This window comes from Tarenaya hassleriana, unplaced genomic scaffold, assembly GCF_000463585.1.
Source record: "Tarenaya hassleriana unplaced genomic scaffold, ASM46358v1 Cleome41, whole genome shotgun sequence".
NCBI classification, from domain to species: domain Eukaryota; kingdom Viridiplantae; phylum Streptophyta; class Magnoliopsida; order Brassicales; family Cleomaceae; genus Tarenaya; species Tarenaya hassleriana.
Window position 1 is genome coordinate 619,469 of NW_010966933.1, and position 23,096 is coordinate 642,564.

Genomic DNA, 23,096 nt, shown 5'->3' on the forward strand with positions numbered 1-23,096 from the left:
CATCATTTTCCGTACTCTCCCCATAATCTCTCCTTTAATTATTTGTTTATTAACACTAATGAACTCATAATATTAGTTTATTGCTTCTTTAGTCTAGTGTTAAAATCTAATCATAAATGCGAATTCATTCCCGTTATCTAAAAACACCTTTTATGGTACATTAAGAATGTTAATGTTGTATAATTTATAACAATTTATATATATATATATATATATATATATATATTTTTATTTATTTATTTAAAAGTATATAAAATAAAATGTGTCAATATAAATAATTAGATAACTCAAATAGGCATACACCATACGAATAATATGGTCCCAAAAGATCCCTAATGAAATTAGAATAATTGTTCAAAATTATTTTATCGATTCGCATATCTTGATAAATTCCATATTTGAAACGTAATTAATTTTTTTATATTTAATGTTATTTTAGCTAACTTGACAAATCAAACAACTACCTTGTTGGACACAGAGTTACGGCATAATAATGATAATATTAATGAGTACATTTTATGCCCTCTACTATGAAAAAAATGTCATAAATACGGACACTTGGTTCCCTGAGCTGCTACACACAAAAAAACATGTTGGTAAAAATGAAATAACTTTTCCTTATATATTCCATTGTTTCCAATATGTATTTTACATCCAAATAAAAAAAAAATTGGAAATAATATGATTAATTTTTTTTATTTTTAAACACAGACGGTTTTATGTTGGGTGTGTTATTTTATATGTCTCATATTCATGCATAGTTAACTTTCAATTTCATACCAAGACTGTCCAAGTTTAATAACTTTCAGAACATACGACCAAATCATCCATGTTATACACCATTAGAAAGATAATTTTGATATCTACGAAACGATATCAAGAACATGCAATTCCGATAACGGTATAGAAAGTTATGTTCAAACCAACATCATTATATCAATATGATTTTTGTTTTAAAACCGGAAAACCAAATCCGAACCCACGGCGAACCGTGTCTCCTTAAGGAAATTATTCCCCGCGCGGTACCTACGGTTAATGGAATATATCCTCCCAGGATAGGACGGACGTACCTCACCGGAACAGTGGTACTTTAAACTCCGGTGCCTTGTCGAACTCAAAGCTCGGTTTGAATCACAAAGGAAAAAAGATGATTTTCTTTCTTTTGTAGAAAGCTTTTGTGTTTTTCTTGATGTTCTTGTTGTGTCTAAAACATGAAAACAATCCTCCTATTTATAGGATTGAAAACTTGTAACATTTTAAAAAAAACCATAAATATATGTAAGTTTTGTAAATAAATTGGAGAGTAACTTATAAAAATATCTCTATTCATTTAATTTAAAAAGAAAACTCCAACAATCATGAGGTCGGGAGTAAGCAATATGATTAGAATTACGCTCTCTTCATAATTTGAGGTTCGAACTCGGGATGAGACAGACGCCTTGCGTTTCCATTTCATTGGTTGAGTTAACGAAGTTGGGTCAGTGCTGCATATGTTATTAAGACAAATCAACGAAAAATAAATTAATACGTGCATGGTTTTAAATTTTTGGTAGAATAGCCTTGTTATTGTTTCGAAAATTAATATTAATACAAGCATTAATTAATATTTTTTTCATACGAAGCATTAATTAATATTACTAATATACACGTTACAATTATAAGTTTTGTACAACTGATTATGGCACAACACAAAACACTTCCACGTACCAATAATTAAAATTACTAATATATTGAACGTACACATGTTCATATATGCATGCATGCAACATATGAGATATTTGAAGTACGAGAACTTTTGTGAATGCATGTTTTTTTTTTACGAATTTAAAAATGTATGGAAACTCAGAATACACAAAATGCATATAACATATCAAACACATTTTTTTTACAAAAAAAACTCGTGAATCAAATAACAAGGAAGATATATACACCCATCTAATGATCTTTGGATGACAAAATCACTTCAAATTATTGGATTCGATTCCATTAGTGAAAAGGATGTGACACGATTAATTGCGTGACTAAATGATAATTTCGGATTGAGAAGATTAAATGGGGCGAAGGTTCAGTGAAACTTGTGGTTATAAAAAAAAAAGAAGATGTATAATATAAACGTGGTGAATGCATGCAAAATGGCAGAAATGAAGGTTGTGGAAGCAGAGAAGTGTGTGTTCTTTGAGCACAGTTTATCAATCGACGGTGTGTGACGACAGGCAGTGCAGCGATGTCTGTCAGAACGGAGAAGACGCCATTGACGGCGAGTGCATGACCATTAAAGCTCCTGGTGGGCCCCAGTTTCCTGAAAAGGGTTGTTTCTGTGGCTACCAGTGCTCTTAATTCAAAAAAAAAAAAAAAGAAAGGGTTTGAATATACATACATATATATATATATGACCTAAACATGCAACCTACGTATACTACGACGTCGTATTCTGTCTTTTTATACACGATTTGGATTCTCTCGTGTTTGTCTTTTGTTACAATAAAACATTCTATAGAAGGATATATTTGTATTTTTACAATCTGTAATTAGGGTTTAGTATTAGTATAAATATCTCACTAATGTAACTAAATTATTCATTCAATAACACAAACATTATAAATCCACTGGCGCCTTTGTTGTTTTCCTCGGTAGTCATCCTGTTGCTTGGTCCTCCAAGAAACAACGTGGTGTTGCTCGCTCTTCTACCGAAGCTGAGTATCGCTCTGTTGCCACCACTGCTGCTGAGGTCCGTTGGATTGCTTCTCTACTCACTGAACTTGGCCAGACTTCTTCTGGTCCGCCGGTTATCTATTGCGATAACATTGGGGCCATGTACTTGAGTGCTAATCCGGTCTTCCACTCTCGCATGAAGCGCATTGCGCTCGACTATCACTTTGTTCGTGGTCTTGTTGAATCCGGTGATCTTCAGGTTTCTCATGTCTCTGCCTCCGATCAGCTTTCCGATGCTCTTACAAAGCTCTTGCCTCGTTTTCCGTTTCATGATCTCTTTGTCAAGATTGGAGTCTCCTCCGGTGCTCCATCTTGAAAGGGCGTATAGAAGGATATATTTGTATTTTTACAATCTGTAATTAGGGTTTAGTATTAGTATAAATATCTCACTAATGTAACTAAATTATTCATTCAATAACACAAACATTATACATTCGTGGTCTTTGCGTGAGATCCTGTATCTGGTTGTGTGTTTGAGAGTTATGTCTCTCTCTCTCTCTTCATGTAATCCTTATATTTTCTTTTTGTCTGTTTCGATTGATGTGTGTGATGTAGTTAAATGCAATATTTCCCCTTTTTTTTCTGTAATTTCCGGCCTTGGAATGTAAATCTATACGTATATAAAAAAATCTATACGTATATGCTCACAGTTGGTCAAATGGGGTTTAATCCAGTATTTTAAATTTAAGCTTATGAGAAGAAAGAATTACATAATCCGCAGGTAAAAAGTAGAATGTGAAACCATAATCCTTTCTGTAATTCTTATATTTTCTCAAGTAGAATTTCCTTTAATTTCTATAATGCATTTTCTACCGACCGAATCCTGAAATCTCAACTCTCGCGTGAAACACGTGTAATTAGGGGAATTTCAGTGACCGTTGATGGGCCTCATAATGGGCTTTATCTGAGCCCAACTATTGTTATGGTTAAATAAAATTTTTTGAATAGAATAGGCTTTATTAACGGCCCAATATTAGTTTACAGACTCGGAAAATCTTTATTTATAATAGCAAAACCCTAGGCTTACTAGCTTCCTCTGCGATATCTCCGTGAGATCTGTTTGCCCTAATCTTCTCGGCCGTTTGATTCTCCATCTCCGTCGAAGACACTATGGTTTCTCTCTCTTACTCTATGTCAAATTTGTTTTTCTCCCCGTCTCTCTGCTACTGAGATGCTGATTTGGTTTTCGGTGATTGCAGGCGCCGAAAAAGGACAAGGCCCCGCCGCCGTCGTCGAAGCCGGCGAAATCCGGAGGTGGCAAGCAGAAGAAGAAGGTCGATGCTTTAAATTGTTCATTTGTTCACTCCATTATATGATTATTTGTACACCATTGGTATGTTGTAGGCGTTTCGGTTCACGCGTATTTTTTTTTAAAATCTTGTATGGGGAATTTGATTGGCGACGTGATTGTTTCTGCTTTGTAATTGTTCACTTTCCACGAGCATATTGACGCATCTTAGAAATTAGGTCTCAGTGTTCCCATTGTTCTTTTTTTTTTCTGGGCATTGTTCTTCATGAGCGCACTCTCGGATTATCTGTTCGTATATGCAATTTGTGTATGCGTGTGTGTGGTATTATGTGACACCAATCGTGGTTTTGTTGGTATATGTATTCATTTTCTCTGCTCTTTTGCGTTTAGATCACGTGAATAAGTTGGTTTACTTTTCTCTGGTGTGCCTGGTAATAGGCTTCTCATGTTGTTTGTGCTAAATTGTGGGTTGTGTAATATGTAATGCAACAGAAGTGGAGCAAGGGAAAGCAAAAGGAGAAGGTGAACAACATGGTGTTGTTTGATCAGGCCACTTATGACAAGCTTCTCTCTGAGGCACCCAAGTTCAAGCTCATCACCCCATCAATTCTTTCTGACCGTATGAGGGTATGTGTATTCCTTTCTTCTTTTATTTTTCTGCCTCTATTTTACGATCGTATTGTAGTGGTTCACCGTTAGATGCAAGTTTAGAAATTGTTCGAGAGGTTCTGAATCCAGCTTCAAATTTTCTTATGTCAACTATCAGTAATGGCTTTTATGGATCCATTCAGCATCAGTCCTTAATATGGAATTCCCTGGCATTCGAACAATGTGTTTAGAGTTTGTATTTTGTTCTTACTAAGAAATTTTAGATCTTGAGAAAAGCCCTAATGGTTGGGTGTTATGCTTATGTACAAGCAACCTATAAATCTCCGGCATGGAATCCTGCATGCATACAATTTCCATATCCTTTATTGAACCCTTTTTGATCCATTGCGAGTCGTTAGCTTATGATTGTGAAGGGCCCGGTTAAAGTATATGATTTTGATGTCTATATCTGAAATGTTGGTGTAATTCTGACAACAGATTAGCGGGTCACTTGCAAGGAAGGCGATTCGGGAGCTCATGGCAAGAGGGTCGATCAGGATGGTGTCTGCACACTCCAGCCAGCAGATCTACACCCGTGCCACCAACACCTGAGATTTTGGGTTCTCTAAAGTGTTCGATCATTTCACTGGGAATTTTACATCTATCATGTACAAACATCAGATCCGTGTTTTTGTTGCATAATTATTCGTAGAGACCATTATCTCAACTCCCCGAGTGTTTCTATGACATCTTTTCCCCATCCATCGTTTGATCCGTTCGTTTCTTCTCAGAAGAAGACAGTAGTAGTTCAAACTGTGCATTCTATAATACACAGAATGGTTTCTCCTAGGGTGGGTGTTTCTGTTCCGTTTCAATGAATCGTACCGTTTCATTTGAACCGAATTTTTTGGAGCTGGACTGAATTTTTTAAAATTTTTGAAAAAATAATTTTTTTTAAACATAAATCTAATTTTTTTTTAACAAAAATCGTAACTAGAAACCGGAATCAAATCAAACTGATGGTACTAATTTGATATAAATATTATAATATCGAATAATCCATTCTCGAATCGAACCTCTGAATTGAATACCGAAATATCCCACTTAGATTCTCCATTATATTTCATTTTCTCCATTATATTTCATTTCAGGAACATTGATTTTCCAGCTTGTGATTATCTTTGGTGGGATTTTTTGGGTTCGGCCTGTTTAGTTATTGGGTCGTTTGGGCTTTGATACTTCGTTTAGGGCCACATATTTGGGGTTAAATCGAATTTAATTGGGTATCGTATTAGTGAAACACTGACACGTACCCGGAGGATTAAATTAATAAAACAAGAAGTTTAGGGTTAAATCGAATTTATGACTTTTCTTTGGGGTTTTTGCGTTAATAATAAATAAATGAGCACGCCAGTCACAAAAAAAAAATGGAATGAGCAAATAAAAAACGAGAAAATGAAGAAGTAAAAATATCGACAGCTTCTTCTTCAGATCTGCTTGATTTTCGCTGCGTTTGTAGTTGGAGGAAGGTCTCTTCAGGTCAGCTACTATTGTTCACCGTCCACTGAGTATTCGAATCCTTGTTTCTTTGATTCCTAGTCTCCCTTTTCCGTAGTTTCTATTAATTGATCTGAGATTTTTCTGTCTTGGATTCTTGGATTTTCCCTGTTCTCTCCGCCTCATTGATTTTGTAAGTCAAGGTTCCGAATCCGTGATTTTTGTTCCCTTGTTAGAACCGATTTGGTTGATTGGTTCTCCAAGTTATGATTCCAGATCTAATGTTGGGCGTTTTCCCTTTTTTGATTTGTTAGATTGTGCTTGATATATGTGGGAAAATGCGAAGAGGGAAGAGAGAGAGAGAGAGAGAGAGAGAGAGAAGAAGGGTGAGAGGATTTTGTAATATATTTTCTGCGGGTAGGGTTACTAGGGTTTCAATTTCTGTGTGAGATCGCTTAGCTAAGGACTTCTTTTCGCTATTCATTTATGGCGTTCTATACGAAATTGAAGCTGCGATTTCTAGGTAGTGTTCCTTATTTTCTGTGGCAGGTTATGGGAGAGTCGGGATAAGAAGTCTTGCTAACTTCCAACTCCTCTGAAGAATGTTTTTCCAGTTCATTTCTTGGAAGAATCGTTTTTGGTGTAGTTAGTATGGGTTGTTGGGCAAACTTGAGTGTTCAACTTGAAGCTAGTTTGGGCTTCTGATAAGGAAAGGGCAATCCGGTGCACAAAGCATACCGTTTAGCTAGAGTTTGGGGAAGGGTGTATTTTAGGCAAACCGTAGGTTACAGAATATATATTCTGCAAGATGCTGCTTTAAGGACTCGAACCCGTGACCATATTCTGCAAGATGCTGCTTTTAGGACTCGAACCCGTGACCTCTAGGTCATAGCAGCAACACCTTAACCGGTGCACCAAGGCTTGGTCAATAATGTTATCTTTTCTGGGAGTAATATTGGTAAATTTCTGTTTGGGGAAAGAAATCTAGGTTGTTGATTGTTTTGTGAGAAGCAGGTGTGTGTTTTAAGCTGCTATTCGGGTAAGTCGGGGCTACAAATCAAGGCTAGGGTTCTCGGAGAACAATAGCCTTCTTCAGAGGAACGTTATGTGATGGCTCGGGTGGAGTGTGGTCTGTGAAGAAATATGCTGGGCAATGTTCTATTTCGGACTTCGGAGAAAAGTTTCTGGATATCGTTACGTTATGTAGAGAAAAATATGGATTAGTAAAAATTTCTGAACGATCCAAAAACTGTCCTTTGGAAGTTGATTTGACCCGATTGTTCTATTCATCTTTAGGTTTTAAATATCTACTCAGATGGAAGGAAGTGGGGGTGATAGTGCTTCAATGGCGACGCAGCGTGCACATGAAGCATGGAGGATTTACCAGTATTATCTGGACAAGACCACGCCTCATGCTGTTCATAGGTGGATTGGAACTGTCGTCGTTGCTCTTATCTACTTTCTGAGGGTTTACTATCTTCAGGGATTCTACATCATCACCTATGGTCTTGGGATCTACATACTGAATCTGCTCATCGGGTTTTTGTCGCCTCTGGTTGATCCTGAGCTAGAGGTCTCAGATGGGCCTATGCTACCTACTAAAGGTTCAGATGAGTTCAAACCATTCATTCGTCGGCTCCCGGAATTTAAGTTCTGGTAATGTGCAAGTCTCTTTCGCGAAACACTGGTTAACTCGTTATGGTAGAAATGCCATGTGTCATGCAAGTTATATTCTTTGGGCCTTTTTTCTTATTTTCCACGTTAGGGGTCTCTATTATCAATTGCTGGTTTAACAGTTTTTGTCATTGAAGTACAAGTTTCTGGTTTCTGGGTTATGTTGTGGTCGCAGGTACGCAATGACAAAGGCTGCCTGCATAGCTTTTCTCATGACGTTCTTCTCGGTGTTTGATGTTCCCGTCTTCTGGCCTATTCTGCTGTGTTACTGGATCGTTCTCTTTTTCCTAACGATGAGACGCCAAATCTCGCACATGATCAAGTACAAGTACATTCCTTTCAATGTCGGAAAACAGGTATCTTCTGTATATCTTTTTGAAATAAAACTTCTAATGCATTTTGGTTTGAATCATAGTTTTGCCGGCAACCTATACGGAAAAAAAAGCAACGCATTCTCACTCTCTCATGCATGTTAAATCTTGCTCTTTTCGGTCAATAATATCTATCAGAGATCTCATTATGTTACTTTGCATGGCACCCATTTAAACTCAAGGCAAAAGAACAGGCAGCGAATATAGAAATCTTACGGTTTGTTATATGAAACAATGGAAATCGGGGTGTAAATTGATGAGTCTGAGGTGAAATAGGCTCAAATAAATCACAAAATATGGAATCCTTTGATATTGTCATTATTACTGAATTATGAATACAGCGCTTGTAATGGCGTATATATAGACTGTATAGTTTTGACAATTTTGTTAACTGAGCTTGAATTCGGCAACTGGAGTTGAAAATCCAGGCCAAGCTTCTAACTGAGTTTTTGATGTCTTGTTCTTGAGGGTTTTGTTACAGTTGTGGTCTACCAAATTCCCTGTCTGAACAAAATGCTTAATGAAATCTTTGTTGGCAGAAATACGGCGGCCGGAGATCTACGCCGAGCACCAGCGGCTCTCGTGCCGACTGATTCAGTAGTCCTCCAGTAGTCAGTTCCTCCTCCTCCGGCATCATTAAGCCCTTTTGTTTTTTTAAGGAAAAAAAAAGAAGAAGAAACGAATCCATGGAAACACCATTTTTGGAGGGGTTTATATATATATATATATATATATATATATTTACAGTGATGAATTGATTCTAGTATTGTTATGCAGTTTCCAGTGAAAATTGGGTGTTGATAGTTAAATTCAAACAGTGGTGTTTAGCGATTTTTTTTTCCCTGCCTGTGTATGTATATATATATACACACACATGCATGCATGTATAATATAATATCATTAGAGAATTCCTTTTGATATACTTTACATGTTAGGCTGGCGGCTCCCGTGCTTTTCGCATTCGCATTTTGAACTCGGAATCTCTATCGGCTTGAATTTATTATTATGAATTTATATTTATTTTTGTAAACTTCATAAATAACAGAAATAAGAAATATCTATTATTAATAAATTCAAATAAATATCCATCTTTATAAAACTCAAAAAATCTATATTTTTGTTAATTATCTGGTTTTAACACGACTTAACATATATTTACCATATTAATTTATCATAAAAAAATATTCTGCATTAGATTAAAATGGATAAATTTATAAATATAGTATTTTTTGGATACATACATAAAAAATGAATGTTTATCCGTATTTATAAGTTTTAATTGGATGTATTTTAAAAATATACTTTGTATATTTCCAAAAACCGTATATGTGGAGTATTCTAGGATAAATTGTTGGCAATGCTTAATTCTAATTTTTTTTTAATTGATTTTCCTTTTTCGGGGTTGGTTGGTCGAGTTTGAAAACCAATGGGTCATCAATTAGGCCCACCATGAATAAAACAAGGCCTCATAAAAGCCCAATAGAAGTTAAATGGGCCTTTTGAAAACCACGAAGAGTGTCCAATGAGACCTCTATATATATATATGGGGTGCTTCCCCATGGAACCCTAATCGTCTCTGCCTTTCTTCTTATTCGCCGTCGTCTCTGTCTCTGTCTCCATATCGATCTACGATTCTTTCTGTATTAAAGTTTCATCTTTTTAAGAACGAGAGAAGGTGCGATGATGATGGGTTTATGAAAAATCTCGTTAATCTGAATTTTTCTTATTGTGAGGAATAATACTTCCCATCCATTCATTCCATGTTCCTGAGCACCTTCTCTTCCTTATTTCTGTGTTTTTTTTTCAGTTTACGTTGTTTTTTTGTTCGTTCATGAACCAATCTTCTCAGACCGTCGGGCCGTTATAAGGTTATTACGGGTTAATGTATGATTTTCGAACTCATTTCCCTGTGCAGATTGATATTGGCGAGTCTTGCTTTGACTCCCGACATCCTGGTGTTCTGTCCTTGAAAAATGTTTTTTGCGGTTTGGTCAGTTTATTTTTTTTTAATAATCCCAAATTTTATCGGATCAAAAAGACCCAATTACATGGACAAGCATGGGTGAATATCCTTGTAAATCCGGAATAATAATTTTTTTATAGTTTAGAGAAATAAATATTCATCTTTCAATTCAAGTATAACAATGAAAAATGAAGCTTAAAGCTATGAACAGAAGCAAGTAAAGTCGATCAGATTGAAAACTATTTTTCAATTAAGGGATTTTTTGTTATTAAGAAAATCAAATTAGAATAGAGATTGTCAGTGGTTATGTTTTGTAAATGATAATTATTTTCTCGATAAGATACTATGTGTAATCATGATGGGATATGCTCTCTAAATTATTAATTAAAATTCCAAAATCCTTTCATAATTGCCAATTCTTCAGTGGAAGTTAACCGATTCCGATGGTTCCGACATAACCCCGCACGCAACAACTGTAGAGAACAAGGAAAGGTCTCACCTTGAATCCCGACGCGTCAAAAAGGAACAGCCTTTCACAAATCAAAATCCAATTCCCACACGCAATTCCACCTTCGGCGGCCATAAAATTCAAAACCCACATCAACAAAATCACGATCCCGATAGACCGTGAAGACCCAGAAGCCAAAATCGAAAACCCGGAAAACAAAATCGCGAATTTGGTACTCGAGCTCTGATCGAGATTCGGTAGAGGAGAGAGATGGAGCCGGTGATGGAGGAGGAAGAGTACAACTACAGAGAAGTGGTGTTGCCGTCGCTGATTCCGGTGGTGCCGGAGCCGGAGCTGGAGAGAGAGACGGGAGAGAGGAGGAGAGGGAGAGATGTGATCGTGGCCGTCGATCACGGCCCCAACAGCAAGCACGCCTTCGATTGGGCTCTCGTCCACTTCTGTCGTCTCGCCGACACTCTCCACCTCGTCCACGCCGTTTCCAGTTCGTCCTCTTCTCTTCTCTCTCTATATCCTCGTTATTACTTCATATGAAATCTTCTTAACCGCCGTCGATTGGAATGGAGCTTGGGCAATATTTGAGATTCAATAGGCAAGTTTGAAATCTTTTGGAGAAATGATCATGCATGACATGTGTATGTATATGCGTGTGTGAGCTAATCACGCGAGGTTTGATCCTGAAATCGGGAAAGAGAAAATAGACAAAACTTGAGATTTAAAGAATGTCTGTTCAAACGTATATTCATCAGACTTCTCCACTCTGTACATACATACATACATACATAAATACGCATGTACTGGAATCTGAACACGTGGGTTCGTTTGAACAGGCGTTAAGAACGATGTAGTGTACGAGACGAGCCAAGGGTTGATGGAGAAGCTCGCAGTCGAGGCGTTTCAAGTCGCCATGGTCAGTCCTCTGTTTTATCTGCCTTTCCCTATCTGTTTTTGTGAAAAGAGCTTGGCATTCCTAAGCTTTGGTTACAATCCAAAGATTCTGTATAGCTTTTAGTTCCATTGGCAAGCTATTACATAGCGATAATATATGTACTTCATCTCAGGTGAAGAGTGTTGCCCGTATAGTTGAAGGAGAAGCCGGGAATGTTATATGCAAGGAAGCCGACAGGCTGAAGCCTGCAGCCGTTGTGATGGGCACACGAGGAAGGAGCCTTGTAAGAAGGTGAGAAACCCTAACCAGACCATACTATGTTTATTTTTGTTATTGATGTATGATAGTTTCAATGGATCTGTTCTTATGTGTTTTTGTGCAGTGTGTTGCAAGGAAGTGTGAGCGAGTACTGCTTCCACAACTGCAAATCTGCTCCCGTTATCATCGTTCCGGGAAAAGGTAATCGGTAATCCGATGTAAGAACGTATTTCCGAGTTTCCTCTTGATTGTTTCTTTTGCGAGAAAGAATTAGGGGTGATCATTTCGGGTTTCGTTTCGCTTATTTCGGTTATAGAATAACTATAACTATTCGGTTTTTATATTAACTTTGTATCGGTTCGATTCAATTTTATTTCAGTTCGGATTCGGTTTTTTTATTGGTAAACACGGACACCTCATTTTTTTTTCAAAGAAATTATCGATTTTTTGAATTTTTTTTTTTATTCGGTTCGTCGAATTTGGTGTTTTCGAGTTTAGAGAAATCATAACCGTTCAGTTTTTATGTCGGATTTCTGTTCGATTACGGTAATGTTTTATTTGGTTCAGCTATTCAATTAGTAACCCGGTCACCATAGAAAGCAGCGTTTTTTATAGGTGATTTGATGTAACAGCGTATTTGCAACTTACAAGCTTCTTCTTGATTGTTCTCTTTGGGGGGAAACAAGTGTGGATTAGGTTAGGGTTTAGGGTTTACGAATTTATTTCGTGGCATTTTAATGGTTATTCATGTTATTGATCGTTGCAGAAGCTGGAGACGTGTCGATAATCGAGTGGGAACGAAGAAAGGACCCGAGTCCTTGAAATGCGATTTCATGCATGGAATTGTTCTGTTTCTATCCCCGTTTCTATTTGGATTTTGTTGTGGTCAAAACACAAGGTCGTGTATGCATTCGCCCCCCCCCCCACCCCTTTTTTCATATGCTCCGTATAACAATCATATGCTAAGTTCTCATCTACGCGAATACTATATGTTCTTGTATTATTTTCTTTTTGTAATTTTGGGTTTGATGTTTTGTTTGGTGCTTTAGAGAAAAGTGTTAATGTTTGTAATTGTGGACCGAAACCCATTTCCAATGGTTGATGTGGTAATTGGAGACATTGGGTAGTCTTTGTTTGAAAACGATTCATATATATATATGTGTATGCGTGATTACAGATTCTACGTATGGATACTTGATATAAGAAAGCTGTCGTATATTAATACGAACCAATTATTGGACCATGAGCCACCAATTATCGCTTATTTTTGTATCAGAACATTATTGGTAAATCTGTAAATGTAAGAAAGTTAAAAAAAAAAAAAAAAAGACAGGACAGGGCAAGGACAGGACAGGACAGGTGGAGGTATATGCCAACGGAACTCAAGTTCCAACAAAGCTAACTTTTGACGTATCAGTAGATTCTCGAGAACTGAGTTTCCTTTTGTCCTTTTTCACTTGTCCCTTTGTGAAAATACACTCCATAATCCCACGTCTCTTCATTATACGTTTCTACGTACAAATACACGTAATCTTTTAACGTATCTTTGGTGAATTCTGACGTAATTTCCGTGTTTTCACGGTACCAATTCCTCCCCTTAATTAGTGTAACTAAGGATACATATATAAATATATAAGCTTTGTTTTCATGAAGAGTTCATCGTGTTCATAAAAAGACTCGTATATTCCACCTCGTTATATCCGTGTATATATATACGACGTTAAGTACTTTCACCATGCATGCATATATACGACGTTATAAACAAATGCGTTGCATGTATAGCTACACTCTCAACCACTGTATAATTCACACACACACACACACACACACGTTCACCAGAACATAACCAAACACCAAACCCTTTTTTTTTCCTTAAGAATTAAAATCAAAGCTTGTACTATTCGTAATGTTATATATACACACACTCATGCAAGAACAGAGAGAGAGAGAGAGAGAGAGAGAGAGAGAGAGAGAGAGAGAGAGAGAGAGAGAGAGAGAGAGGTTACGTTCAGGAACGTGGACGAAGAGGGAGAACAAGAAGTTCGAGAGAGCGTTGGCGAAGTACGACAAGGAGACGCCGGAGAGATGGCAGAAAGTAGCAGACGCCGTCGGAGGGAAATCGGCCGACGAAGCCAGGCGACATTACGAGGTTCTCCTCCTCGACCTCAATCTCATCGAGACGGGTCGGGTTCCTTTACCCGATTACGGACCCACTGACTGTCTCCATCGTACCACCACATAGGTATATATTATAACCTTGCATGCCCTTTTTTCCTTTTGCATTACAGAAATGTGAATTTGCGTAGTAAAAAAAAAGAACAAAAAAAATCATCTAAATATATATAAATGGTTCAAAACGATATAACCTTGCATGCCCTTTTGTTTTTTTGCATTGCAGAAATGCGAAATTGTGAAAAGAAAAGAGAACAAACAATTTCATCTAATTAACTATACAAAATGGTTCAAAATTATACATATATACGGTGAGTGTTTCCGTCGAAGTACATGTATATGTATAACCTTGCATGCCCTTATTTTTGCATCAAAGAAGTATGAATTTGTGTAAAAAAAGAATTTCATTTACAATACATATGATATATTGGCAGTCCACACTTTATAATAGGAGTGGGTTTCGATTCAATTTTGAGGAATCAAACCGTATCAAACCAAATTTTATAAAATTCCCAAAAAACCGAGATTTTCTTAAGAAAATCTAAATATTTTTAACAAAAACCGAAACCGAACCGAATAATATACGGTACTAATTTGGTACAAATTTTGGAATACCGTATAAACCGTTTTGGAATCGAACCGCTAAAATTCTGTCTTGAAACGCCCACCCCTATTTTATAATATATAGATTGTGATGGATTCATTTTACGTATGTGCGAAATTGTTTAGGTTCCGGAAGTTACCATGAAGAAGGCGACGGAGACGGAGAAGACAGACGTATCCGCATTCCACTTTTTGTACATGTTTTCTCGAATCCATGTAACAAGTCCTGTTTGACTTCGTTGGTCTTTAATTTCACGAGACTAACTGTTTCAAATTATAATATTTTGGATGGATAATATCGGAGAAACATAATTTAATTGAATAATCTGACTTTTTATATAACATATATTCTGCAAATGAAACGTGTACCCAAAACATTATATATATATATATATATATATATATATATATATATTAAAAAAAGCAATGGAGGCCAGACCTATCTATTGTGCAGTGATGATTCTGATTCACCCACTGAAATCACCTCAGCCCATTGGTTTTTTGTTCTCAGGTATTAAATAGGGGTGGGATTTTCAGTATTGGTTCGGATTCGATTCGAAAATTATTCGGTTCGGTTTGTTTATTTTATAAAAATATATACCAATGGTTATTATATTATGTTCGATTTAGTTCCGTTTCGATTTTTATTAAAAAAAAATTATATCTTTTTTTTAAAAAATATTTTCAGATTTTTTTTATAAAATTTAGTTCGATTCGATTACAAAAAATTCGATTTTTAAATAAAAATATTGTTCGAATATTTTGAAACGGTTAGATTCGGAAAAAATATCCAATTTTTTGATTCGGCTAGGAGGAAGCTTGCCGAAACGTCTGCCTCTGGCTTTAAAGTTTAAACTCTTTGCAACTTAAACGTCGTCGTTTTACCGACTTGGTCAACATTTTTAATTGGGCTTTTTTCTCCATGAGCGATTTCTATGACGTTTAGCCTTTCGTATTGGGCTTTGTTTCCGATACATTCGTTTTCCGTATTTGATTGACCGACCATGGTTTTGCATCGAAACCGTACACAAGTTCTTGTCTGTTGTCTCTCTACACGCAGGTGAATTCGCTACAAGGAAGAACAGAAACATAGGCAAGGTAATTCTAGTATCGAATCTGTTCTTGAATTTTTTCGGTTTATTGATTTGTGTTTCTTTCTTCGTTTAAAATCAGTTGCAAACGAAAAGCGGGTAAAAGCGGGTCTTGATTGAGATTGATAAAATTATGATTCGATTTGTGTGTTTAGCCGATTTTATGCTTCGGATATTGTTTGTAGTGAGATAAGTCGTTGTTTTTGTCTTGGATCGTGTTATTGAAGCAATTTCTGGTTCCGTCGAAGTCTGGGGTTCTCGTTGGCATTTTATCGAATGGTTGGTGGGTATTATGTTGTAATAATCGCTGCGGGTTTGCTTGTTGCGGGCGAATCTGCGCTTGGATCGAGCGAATCCCAATAACTTAATTTGGGTTCTGTTTATGGAATTGTGAAGATCTATCTAGGTACCCTCCAACATCTACAACAGTAAGATGTGTTTAGGATAGGGTTTTGCGACGTTGAGATTGTAAATTAAATGACAAAATATGTTCATAAGCGATGTTGCTTCTTTCTGGGCTTGATTGAACACTATATCTGTGAAGATTTTTGCTTGTAGTGGTGTGGGTATATGTCTCTATGGTGTTAAGTCTGTGACTTGTTGTTGAAAAACTACATGTCTGAGTGAAATATGTGGGCATTTCTTGAAGCTCATTTGATCAATGTGCTTATTCTAAAGATTTGATTTGATGCCTTTTTAGGACGGAGAATAGATGGAAACCCAAAAAAATCAAGCTGAAACCCCACAGAAACCGGCGGCCATGGCCTCATGTAGAAAGAAGGTGAAGGATGATGCCACTTTCCTCGAGGACCTGAAGGATCACATCGACGAATTCGTCTATGCCTCCATGGATGAACACAAGACTTGTTTCCAGAAGACCATCAAGAAGGTTTCTTTTCGCTATTGAATCGCCACTAAATCTCTGAGAGAACCCTTTTAACTTCTCTAAAAAAAAAGTCTGCTACCCTCTCTGCATGGTTTCTGATTCATGTTTAAGGAACCCTATGCCAGACCTAAGTTTAATTTGCATTCAACACCTGGGTTATGTTCTGTCTAGCTGCCTTTTGGTAGAGGAGAAGGGGATCTGAAATAGCAATAATGCCTCTGATCATCATGTATGATTGATATAGGCTTGTTGCTGCTCAGTGACTGAAATGGAAGTGAGTGAAATGCATGATCTTATTTGATATGTAATTGGAGGCTTCAAAGGGGGTTTTCTTCTTGTTTATGTTCACTAGTGGAGTGTGGTTTGAAAAAGCTTGTTTCGGTTTTGGTTTTCAGATGTTTGGGTTATCGAAGGCGGTTGCAGAAAGGCAGACAGAGGCTAAGGAGGAGATCGAGAGTTACTTGCCACTTCAGACAACAGTTTCTAGTGATTAGACAATAGGTTTTGAATATTTAATTTCAATAATGATTCTAAAACCTATGAAAAGGTGTAGCATGTTTTAACCATTCATGTTAATAACTTAATATTGAACAATTCGAATGGTTGCCATTGTTTATATTTATTCCTAAATTCATATAATGCCTTTTTCTTTCCTTTTTTGTTAATCATGTAAAATGATTTACGGTGAAATTATTATTTCGTAAATGAAATCTTATCATTATTCTGTGAAATAGTTATGAGAATAAATCTAATTTGCAGTTAGATATTACTAAAACTATTATACGTAAATTTTTGTAGCAAGTTACGTTCGTACGTGGATGTAAACATGCATATGGTGCCTGTGTACATATTTATATATATATATACACGTCTAACAGCATGTGACATTTTTTTGTCTTCTCCTAAGATTGTATTTCCCGCCATTTTCGCCTCTAATTGTTCTATAAATACGCGAACTGCGGAAGCACGTGTGTTACGTGTACATTCCCAAATTCAAACCCTAGCGTTCCCTGGGTTTCAAGGCTCGAAAGGTCGCGATCGAAATGGCGAATCCCCGAGGTGAGTTTTTCTAAGTTTCGTTTGTAGCTTTCTAGTCCGTGACCGAGATCCTATCTATTATCGTTTTCCGCAATATTCTTCGTTGTCAATATTTGTTGATTATTGCACTGGATTTTTCCATTTCGAAGAACCCTAAATACAGCTTGATTGATTGATTCATGGATTCGAGGGGTTTTTCCTCGATAATAGCGTCTGCGCTTGGCGGAAACATTGGAAATAGGAATACAAACGATAATTGATCGTTGACGTTGCAGGAACACGTCGATGCGTCCCTTTTATTCTTGATGATTATACGTAGTTAGGCTTTCTTGCTTTGTTGGTTTACTGCAGCTTCAGATTTCTCATCCTGCCAAAGAATAGGGGAAAACAGGAAAAAAAATGTTAGATTTAGCACATATGTCTTGTTTACTGATGCTACGATGAGCAGAACCAATAAAATGAACTGGGCTGAAATGTGCCTTGCTGGCTTAGAATATTCGACGATGATAACAATTACAAAATTTTTAATTTGTTCTGAGGCTTGGGTCAGATGTGGGCGTTTGGTAATACGCTGGATATCATTCCATAAGACCAATGGAATGATTCTAGCATAATTTTTGGGAGAGGTCTTAAATGCTATGAAACCATAGAAGAAGTGAGAAATAAACACATGGCCGATGCATAGTCTATCTCATGATTGGCATGAGAAGTCAGAGAATCCCTGTAAAGTTAAAAGCTTAAAGATGAAACTGACATCCTCTTTTCTGGATTTGGTCTCTTTCGTCATGTCGTTACCAATATGACTAGTTTATGGAAGAATCTAAAAAAAAATAATCTTTTGAGCTATTGTTTAGTTTAAAAGCTAGATTGCACCATTGTTAGTTTTATTTTCTCAACGTGTTTATTTATTAGCGTAGTACCTCTTTTCCTCCCCAGTCAGCTTGCCGTAGATGCTGCCTCCAGTATTCTTGTAGTCTGGGAATGGCACATGGCCTTTCTCAATGCTGTCAACATCTCGCACCAGGAGTTCATAGTGTTGCTTTGCCTCGTCTGGTGTCTTACCGCCCACAGCCTTGGCAACATTGTACCAACGGTCAGGAGTGTCCGTGTCGTAGATTGCTAGAGCCCTTTCAAAGGCTTTGTTCTGCTTAGCAGTCCATGAGTCAGAGCCGTGAGAAGACATTGAGCCTGATGCCATTATGGAGATAATATGATGTTTAATAAGAAGGGATAAGGGTAATTGTGTAAAGAGATTCTATGGAAGGGAAGATTACCAGTCAAGGGAGTGATATGGGAACAGATGTCGCAGAGTGCTTGCTCTTTATAAAGAGAAATGGGAGAAGAGGTGGGGTAGTGCCAGTTGTCGTCATAGATATCTAGCAAAAGTGAACAGAATTTTAGGTCCTTGTCTCTATAGGAATGGCATAATGAGCAAACAAAGAATATGAGCAAAAATTGTGGAGATCAGTACCTAGAAGAACCAAAGTAATCACCAAGATTGGGTTTTGAGTGCTTTTCCTTCCACATATTGCCTAAGATGCTGCGTAGAAACATTTCCCTTTTATGGTATTACTATTAGGATTACTGATTTTTTTTTCTGATTAGACATATGCCAACATACTATTAACCGAGAGTTCTTCTCAATACTAGTGAGACACTGCTGAGGTATAGAGGAGTTTAGTCCGCAGAGCTAGGGTTGGGTTCAGACTCCGAATTTAGGCAATGGTCGAAAGAATATCTCTTTCATGGATAATGTCTTAAGGTCTGCTAATTCTAGATTCCAATGATCTGGTGAAACTCTCTGGTAGCTGTTGTATATATTGACAATAATTTAATACCAGCAAGTCAATAATTGAGTTTCATCGACAAGCCAGATTTTCTTCCTAGTGCTCTGGATTCATTTAAGTAATGTGAAGAAAGACTCCATAGCATTTTGATGATTACTTGAATCTTCAAAACTATGGTTGGAATGTGTTCACCTTCAAAATGCTATGGTTGGAACCTTAAGCCATATATTCTCTGGCAGAAGAGTCCTGAGGGAAAGTGGGGGTAAACTTTATGAGAGATCCGACCTCAGGGATACTCTGTCCTGAACTGCATAGGTTATCTAGCTGGCTAAGATTTGTCCGTACAATGATACATTTTGGTGTTTCTTTTGTGAAAGGTCAACATAGTTTACCTACCATCTTTTTCCTCAACTGGGCCCCTCTTTTGTAAGTTTGGTAACTTTGCCTTTCTTGTTTAAAGTCAATTTATCAGACCTATTAATCTATTCCTAATATTGGCATTAATTTGTTTGACGAACACTTTTCTGGAATATGGCTGTCCTGTTATGGGTTTCTAACTCACTTCTTTTGTTGATGTAGATAACGTCTCCACTGTTACATATCTTGGGCTCTGAGATAAACGATTGTCTTCGTATGCTAAAACTGACGTCTTCCTCCCGTTTTTGGGTCTTTGGTGCATTAATTAGATAATCGACTTGGTAGAAATCTAGGCGTGGGGATGGAGAAGTAGATATTGTCTGAAACTACAAAAGGAAAAGCTTTCGTAAGCACTAGCAGCGTGGGCAATAGGTAGGCCAAACTATTCCGTTGCTTAGTGTAAAATGTTGAGCAACCTAAAAGGTAACACAAAATGATCCACAGTAGGAGCATACATATTTGGTTAAGAAACAACAACCATAAATGACCCACTTGCTGCTGTTTGAATTAGCTCTGGAAGGAAAAACATTTTATTCATAGGTTAATGGTTAATTCTTTTGTTTATGTTATGAAGATTTTCTTTGATAGCGAATGCAGGCGTTTCCAGGTGTTATGGGCTGTCCTTTGGGTGATGGAAAACCGTAGTCATTTCTGAAAAATCAGAACCAGACCAGGTTAGTCATTAGATAAACCGGATATAGTGCTACAGACATTATTTCCAGTTTGCATCCTGGTCTTTTCTTGTTTATATACTGTAATATCTGGCGATGTTTTAACCGGGAGCTTCAATCCAAAATCTTAGTGGTATTAACTTCAACGGGTAAGGCGATGGTTCCCTCTCTGTTAGATAAGGTACCAGGGTAACTCTCCCCTGTTATTTTATGACCCAAAACCTTAACCATTCCTGATGTGTTAAGTTAGTGAGGATCAGAATCAAGAGGATGACGTATTTTAGTAGGGACAAAACCAAAATTCTAGGAGGAAAAGTTTAAAACTGAGAAAGAATCTTAATTTTTTGGGCCGGTGGCACAATATATTCCAGAGATATAGCCAGCAAGTTGCTCATTAAATTCTTCAAGTAGGCATGCATAATATATATTCTCAGCTTTCAGTCTTCTTCAATCCAACCCCCTTGCTTGAGCATTAAAATGGTAAATATATACACACACACACACATTTGCCTCTCAGTCATCTCCTTAGCTGTAAAATGAAAATATGTTCTGTTCATATTATAAAAGAAGAGGATTCCACTGGTTTTTTGAGCGGGATAGGTACTCTACATCTTTGTTTATTGCTATGAAGAGTTAGATTGCCTAAGATTTGAGGGATTTATTCCAATTTCCTATAGGATCAAGTTGCGCTCCTTATAGTCAAGATACTGGCCATATTTATGACATGGCCAAGCCTTGGATTGCTGTTGAAAATTACTGCAGCAGCTTTCTAGGAATCAGCACGAAAAGGAAAAGAAAGGCTAAGCTATAACAAGATTTATATTCCCGTTTGATATTTAGAATCAGAAAAATAATTTGTATTCTTATTCCCTTTTGCAACTTGGCTAACCCGGGCCTATGAAATATATCACTGGTTGGGTTCCCTTTTAGATTGTGAAGGTTGTAGCTCTGGTAATGTGTTCATTGCAGAGGCACAATTTTGCCTAGTGGTCGGATATTTTCGTAAAAAGGAAGGATGATTCCACGTACATTCGTATTCCAAAGCTTTAAGCATTAGAACATAGCATGTTATCGTTAAGCTACTTTTAAGAGGAACCAGGAATCCATATCATTTCCATAGGGCGGAAATGTTTGGTTACTTCTGGTCCTACGTCTGCCGTTTATAGCTTATAGTATAGTATCTTCTTTTTTTTTTGCTTTCTCTATGGAATCTTTGAATAAAAATATTCGACTTTGGGTAGCGGAGAATTTCCATGCTCGAAAGCTTTCATTGTTGAGGTGGAGAAAATGGAGTACGTAGATGGGGAAAATGCTAATCTTGTGAGCATGATTTATGATCTCCGATTAACTGTTTGTGTTGCTTTGTCATGTGGTAACTAGGGCTGGGCACAAATACCCGAAAATTGGGTATCCGTCGGATACTCGTCTCATTGATACCCGATTTTAGGGTACTCGTAATTTTCAAATCCGAATCCAAATCCCGATTTTTCAATATAATCCGAATCGAAATCCGGATAATAGAATTTTTAAAACCGGATATCCGCAGGTACCCGACTATTATGATTATAAATAATTATATCTTATATTTATATAACATTTTTATAAAATATAATTATTTTAGATTAAATAATTTCATATGTTTTAATATTAATTCAAAAAATTAAATTTATTATTATTTATCTCTTATTATCTCTTTTGTTTCATATATTTATCATAATTTATCAATTTTTATAAATATATCTTCAAAATTTTATATATGAATATTGGTGTTTTTCTTAATTAAATCCGGATCCGGATATCCGCAAATACCCGACCATTATTTCGGATATCCATATCCCAGATATTCGTAAATACCAAATCCCGGATACAAATCTTATAGCTAAATATCCGAGCCTTCCATATCCAAATCCAAATCTCTCGATTTTTTCGGGTATCCGACCCGTGTCCACCGCTAATGGTAACCATCTGTTTTTTTTTTCACATGTTGTCCTAACTGAGAAAATGGTTAAAAAAAATGGTAGATGCATTAGCAGAGTCATGTATTCTTTCTTGGTCTGGAAAAAAAATAAATCCCGTGGCTTGTTTTGATTTTGATAATATATTGAAATCTAAGCTCTCTCTCTCTCTCTCTATATATATATATAACTATTAGTCTTATCCTTTATGTTGCAGCCTGATCGCTCGGGTTCGTTGTGTCGTTCCAATGATGCGTGGAATTTGTTTACACAATGATTAGATGTACAGTTTCATTCAAACATATAGCAATTATATATGTTGTCAGCTATGTATACATTTAAAAGTTATATATATACATACATACGAGGACAAAGAAAAGCTATATATATATATATATATATATATATATATATATATATATATGCTATTGAAATTTTCTGGAGAAGCGAAAAAAAGTGTCGAATAGCAACATTTTATTCTTTTAAAAAGTAAAACCCGATAGACAATGGAACTAATTCGGGGGGATGGTGGAAGACGGCTAAAATTTTCCCCACGCGCACATTGATCAATTTATTAGAGCCCACGGAAATGAGGCGCGGTGCACTCCACGCGCTAAAAGAGCGCGTGTCGACGATATGGTTTCAAACGTAATGTCTAAACGCCCAAATTTAACGGGCCTTAAATTAGCCCATTTTTTTTTTATAGCTATTCGCAAATTTTTTATTTATTAAGAGCGCGTAGAAGTGGCCCTCACAAATGCAACGGGCCTACAATCATATAATGAGCCACCTTATTCGGGGCCTCGGAT

At 36.8% G+C, this 23,096-nt stretch overlaps 5 protein-coding genes and 2 long non-coding RNA genes across 10 annotated transcripts; 6 read left to right on the top strand and 1 right to left on the bottom strand.

Annotated features, from left to right (window-relative positions):
- The first annotated feature begins 3,728 nt into the window (after nucleotides 1-3,728).
- On the top strand, nucleotides 3,729-5,333 carry LOC104824817 (40S ribosomal protein S25-4). Its single transcript, XM_010556988.2, has 4 exons — nucleotides 3,729-3,825; nucleotides 3,912-3,986; nucleotides 4,454-4,588; nucleotides 5,048-5,333. Exons 1-4 carry the CDS (start codon nucleotides 3,823-3,825, stop codon nucleotides 5,159-5,161), a joined length of 327 nt encoding a protein of 108 aa, XP_010555290.1. The 5' UTR covers nucleotides 3,729-3,822; the 3' UTR covers nucleotides 5,162-5,333.
- Nucleotides 5,334-5,979: 646 nt separating this feature from the next.
- On the top strand, nucleotides 5,980-8,854 carry LOC104824818 (protein RER1A-like). Its single transcript, XM_010556990.1, has 4 exons — nucleotides 5,980-6,088; nucleotides 7,343-7,702; nucleotides 7,896-8,076; nucleotides 8,631-8,854. The coding sequence occupies exons 2-4, from the start codon at nucleotides 7,362-7,364 to the stop codon at nucleotides 8,682-8,684; spliced, it is 576 nt and encodes a 191-aa protein (XP_010555292.1). The 5' UTR covers nucleotides 5,980-6,088; nucleotides 7,343-7,361; the 3' UTR covers nucleotides 8,685-8,854.
- A 1,624-nt stretch (nucleotides 8,855-10,478) lies between these two features.
- Nucleotides 10,479-12,845, top strand: LOC104824819 (universal stress protein PHOS32). 2 transcript variants are annotated; one of them, XM_010556991.1, is made up of 5 exons: nucleotides 10,479-11,004; nucleotides 11,351-11,430; nucleotides 11,582-11,700; nucleotides 11,792-11,868; nucleotides 12,434-12,845. In XM_010556991.1, the coding sequence occupies exons 1-5, from the start codon at nucleotides 10,773-10,775 to the stop codon at nucleotides 12,487-12,489; spliced, it is 564 nt and encodes a 187-aa protein (XP_010555293.1). In that variant the 5' UTR covers nucleotides 10,479-10,772; the 3' UTR covers nucleotides 12,490-12,845. The 2 variants fall into 2 exon arrangements, with proteins under 2 accessions (XP_010555293.1, XP_010555294.1); XM_010556992.1 differs by having other exon boundaries at nucleotides 11,792-11,885; nucleotides 12,434-12,523.
- Nucleotides 12,846-13,609: 764 nt separating this feature from the next.
- On the top strand, nucleotides 13,610-14,764 carry LOC104824820. The gene is made up of 2 exons (XR_773472.2): nucleotides 13,610-13,909; nucleotides 14,569-14,764. It is a non-coding gene; the product is annotated as an uncharacterized LOC104824820 (long non-coding RNA).
- Nucleotides 14,765-15,317: 553 nt separating this feature from the next.
- LOC104824821 lies at nucleotides 15,318-17,065 on the top strand. The gene is made up of 3 exons (XM_010556993.2): nucleotides 15,318-15,540; nucleotides 16,234-16,422; nucleotides 16,815-17,065. Exons 2-3 carry the CDS (start codon nucleotides 16,246-16,248, stop codon nucleotides 16,911-16,913), a joined length of 276 nt encoding a protein of 91 aa, XP_010555295.1. The 5' UTR covers nucleotides 15,318-15,540; nucleotides 16,234-16,245; the 3' UTR covers nucleotides 16,914-17,065.
- A 235-nt stretch (nucleotides 17,066-17,300) lies between these two features.
- On the top strand, nucleotides 17,301-22,658 carry LOC104824822. 3 transcript variants are annotated; one of them, XR_002024585.1, is made up of 3 exons: nucleotides 17,301-17,478; nucleotides 19,931-20,335; nucleotides 21,010-21,362. It is a non-coding gene; the product is annotated as an uncharacterized LOC104824822 (long non-coding RNA). The 3 variants fall into 3 exon arrangements; XR_002024584.1 differs by lacking the exon at nucleotides 21,010-21,362 and adding an exon at nucleotides 22,505-22,658 and having other exon boundaries at nucleotides 17,302-17,478; nucleotides 19,824-20,335; XR_773474.1 differs by having other exon boundaries at nucleotides 17,303-17,478; nucleotides 19,824-20,335.
- On the bottom strand, nucleotides 17,554-18,764 carry LOC104824823 (protein RADIALIS-like 2). The gene is made up of 2 exons (XM_010556994.2): nucleotides 18,378-18,764; nucleotides 17,554-17,824 (listed from the first exon to the last, which is right to left on the bottom strand). The coding sequence occupies exons 1-2, from the start codon at nucleotides 18,653-18,655 to the stop codon at nucleotides 17,800-17,802; spliced, it is 303 nt and encodes a 100-aa protein (XP_010555296.1). The 5' UTR covers nucleotides 18,656-18,764; the 3' UTR covers nucleotides 17,554-17,799.
- Nucleotides 22,659-23,096: the final 438 nt, after the last annotated feature.

Coding starts and splice junctions, on each gene's coding strand:
- LOC104824823 (XM_010556994.2), bottom strand. CDS start 18,655: ATGGCATCAGGCTCAATGTCTTCTCACGGCTCTGACTCATGGACTGCT. Junction 17,825..18,377: donor CTGACTGGGGAGGAAAAGAG/GTACTACGCTAA, acceptor ATTCTTTGGCAG/GATGAGAAATCTGAAGCTGC.
- LOC104824819 (XM_010556991.1), top strand. CDS start 10,773: ATGGAGCCGGTGATGGAGGAGGAAGAGTACAACTACAGAGAAGTGGTG. Junction 11,701..11,791: donor GGAAGGAGCCTTGTAAGAAG/GTGAGAAACCCT, acceptor GTTTTTGTGCAG/TGTGTTGCAAGGAAGTGTGA. Junction 11,869..12,433: donor TATCATCGTTCCGGGAAAAG/GTAATCGGTAAT, acceptor TGATCGTTGCAG/AAGCTGGAGACGTGTCGATA.
- LOC104824818 (XM_010556990.1), top strand. CDS start 7,362: ATGGAAGGAAGTGGGGGTGATAGTGCTTCAATGGCGACGCAGCGTGCA. Junction 7,703..7,895: donor CTCCCGGAATTTAAGTTCTG/GTAATGTGCAAG, acceptor TTGTGGTCGCAG/GTACGCAATGACAAAGGCTG. Junction 8,077..8,630: donor CTTTCAATGTCGGAAAACAG/GTATCTTCTGTA, acceptor CTTTGTTGGCAG/AAATACGGCGGCCGGAGATC.
- LOC104824817 (XM_010556988.2), top strand. Junction 3,987..4,453: donor GTGGCAAGCAGAAGAAGAAG/GTCGATGCTTTA, acceptor GTAATGCAACAG/AAGTGGAGCAAGGGAAAGCA. Junction 4,589..5,047: donor TTCTTTCTGACCGTATGAGG/GTATGTGTATTC, acceptor TTCTGACAACAG/ATTAGCGGGTCACTTGCAAG.
- LOC104824821 (XM_010556993.2), top strand. CDS start 16,246: ATGGAAACCCAAAAAAATCAAGCTGAAACCCCACAGAAACCGGCGGCC. Junction 16,423..16,814: donor TCCAGAAGACCATCAAGAAG/GTTTCTTTTCGC, acceptor TTTGGTTTTCAG/ATGTTTGGGTTATCGAAGGC.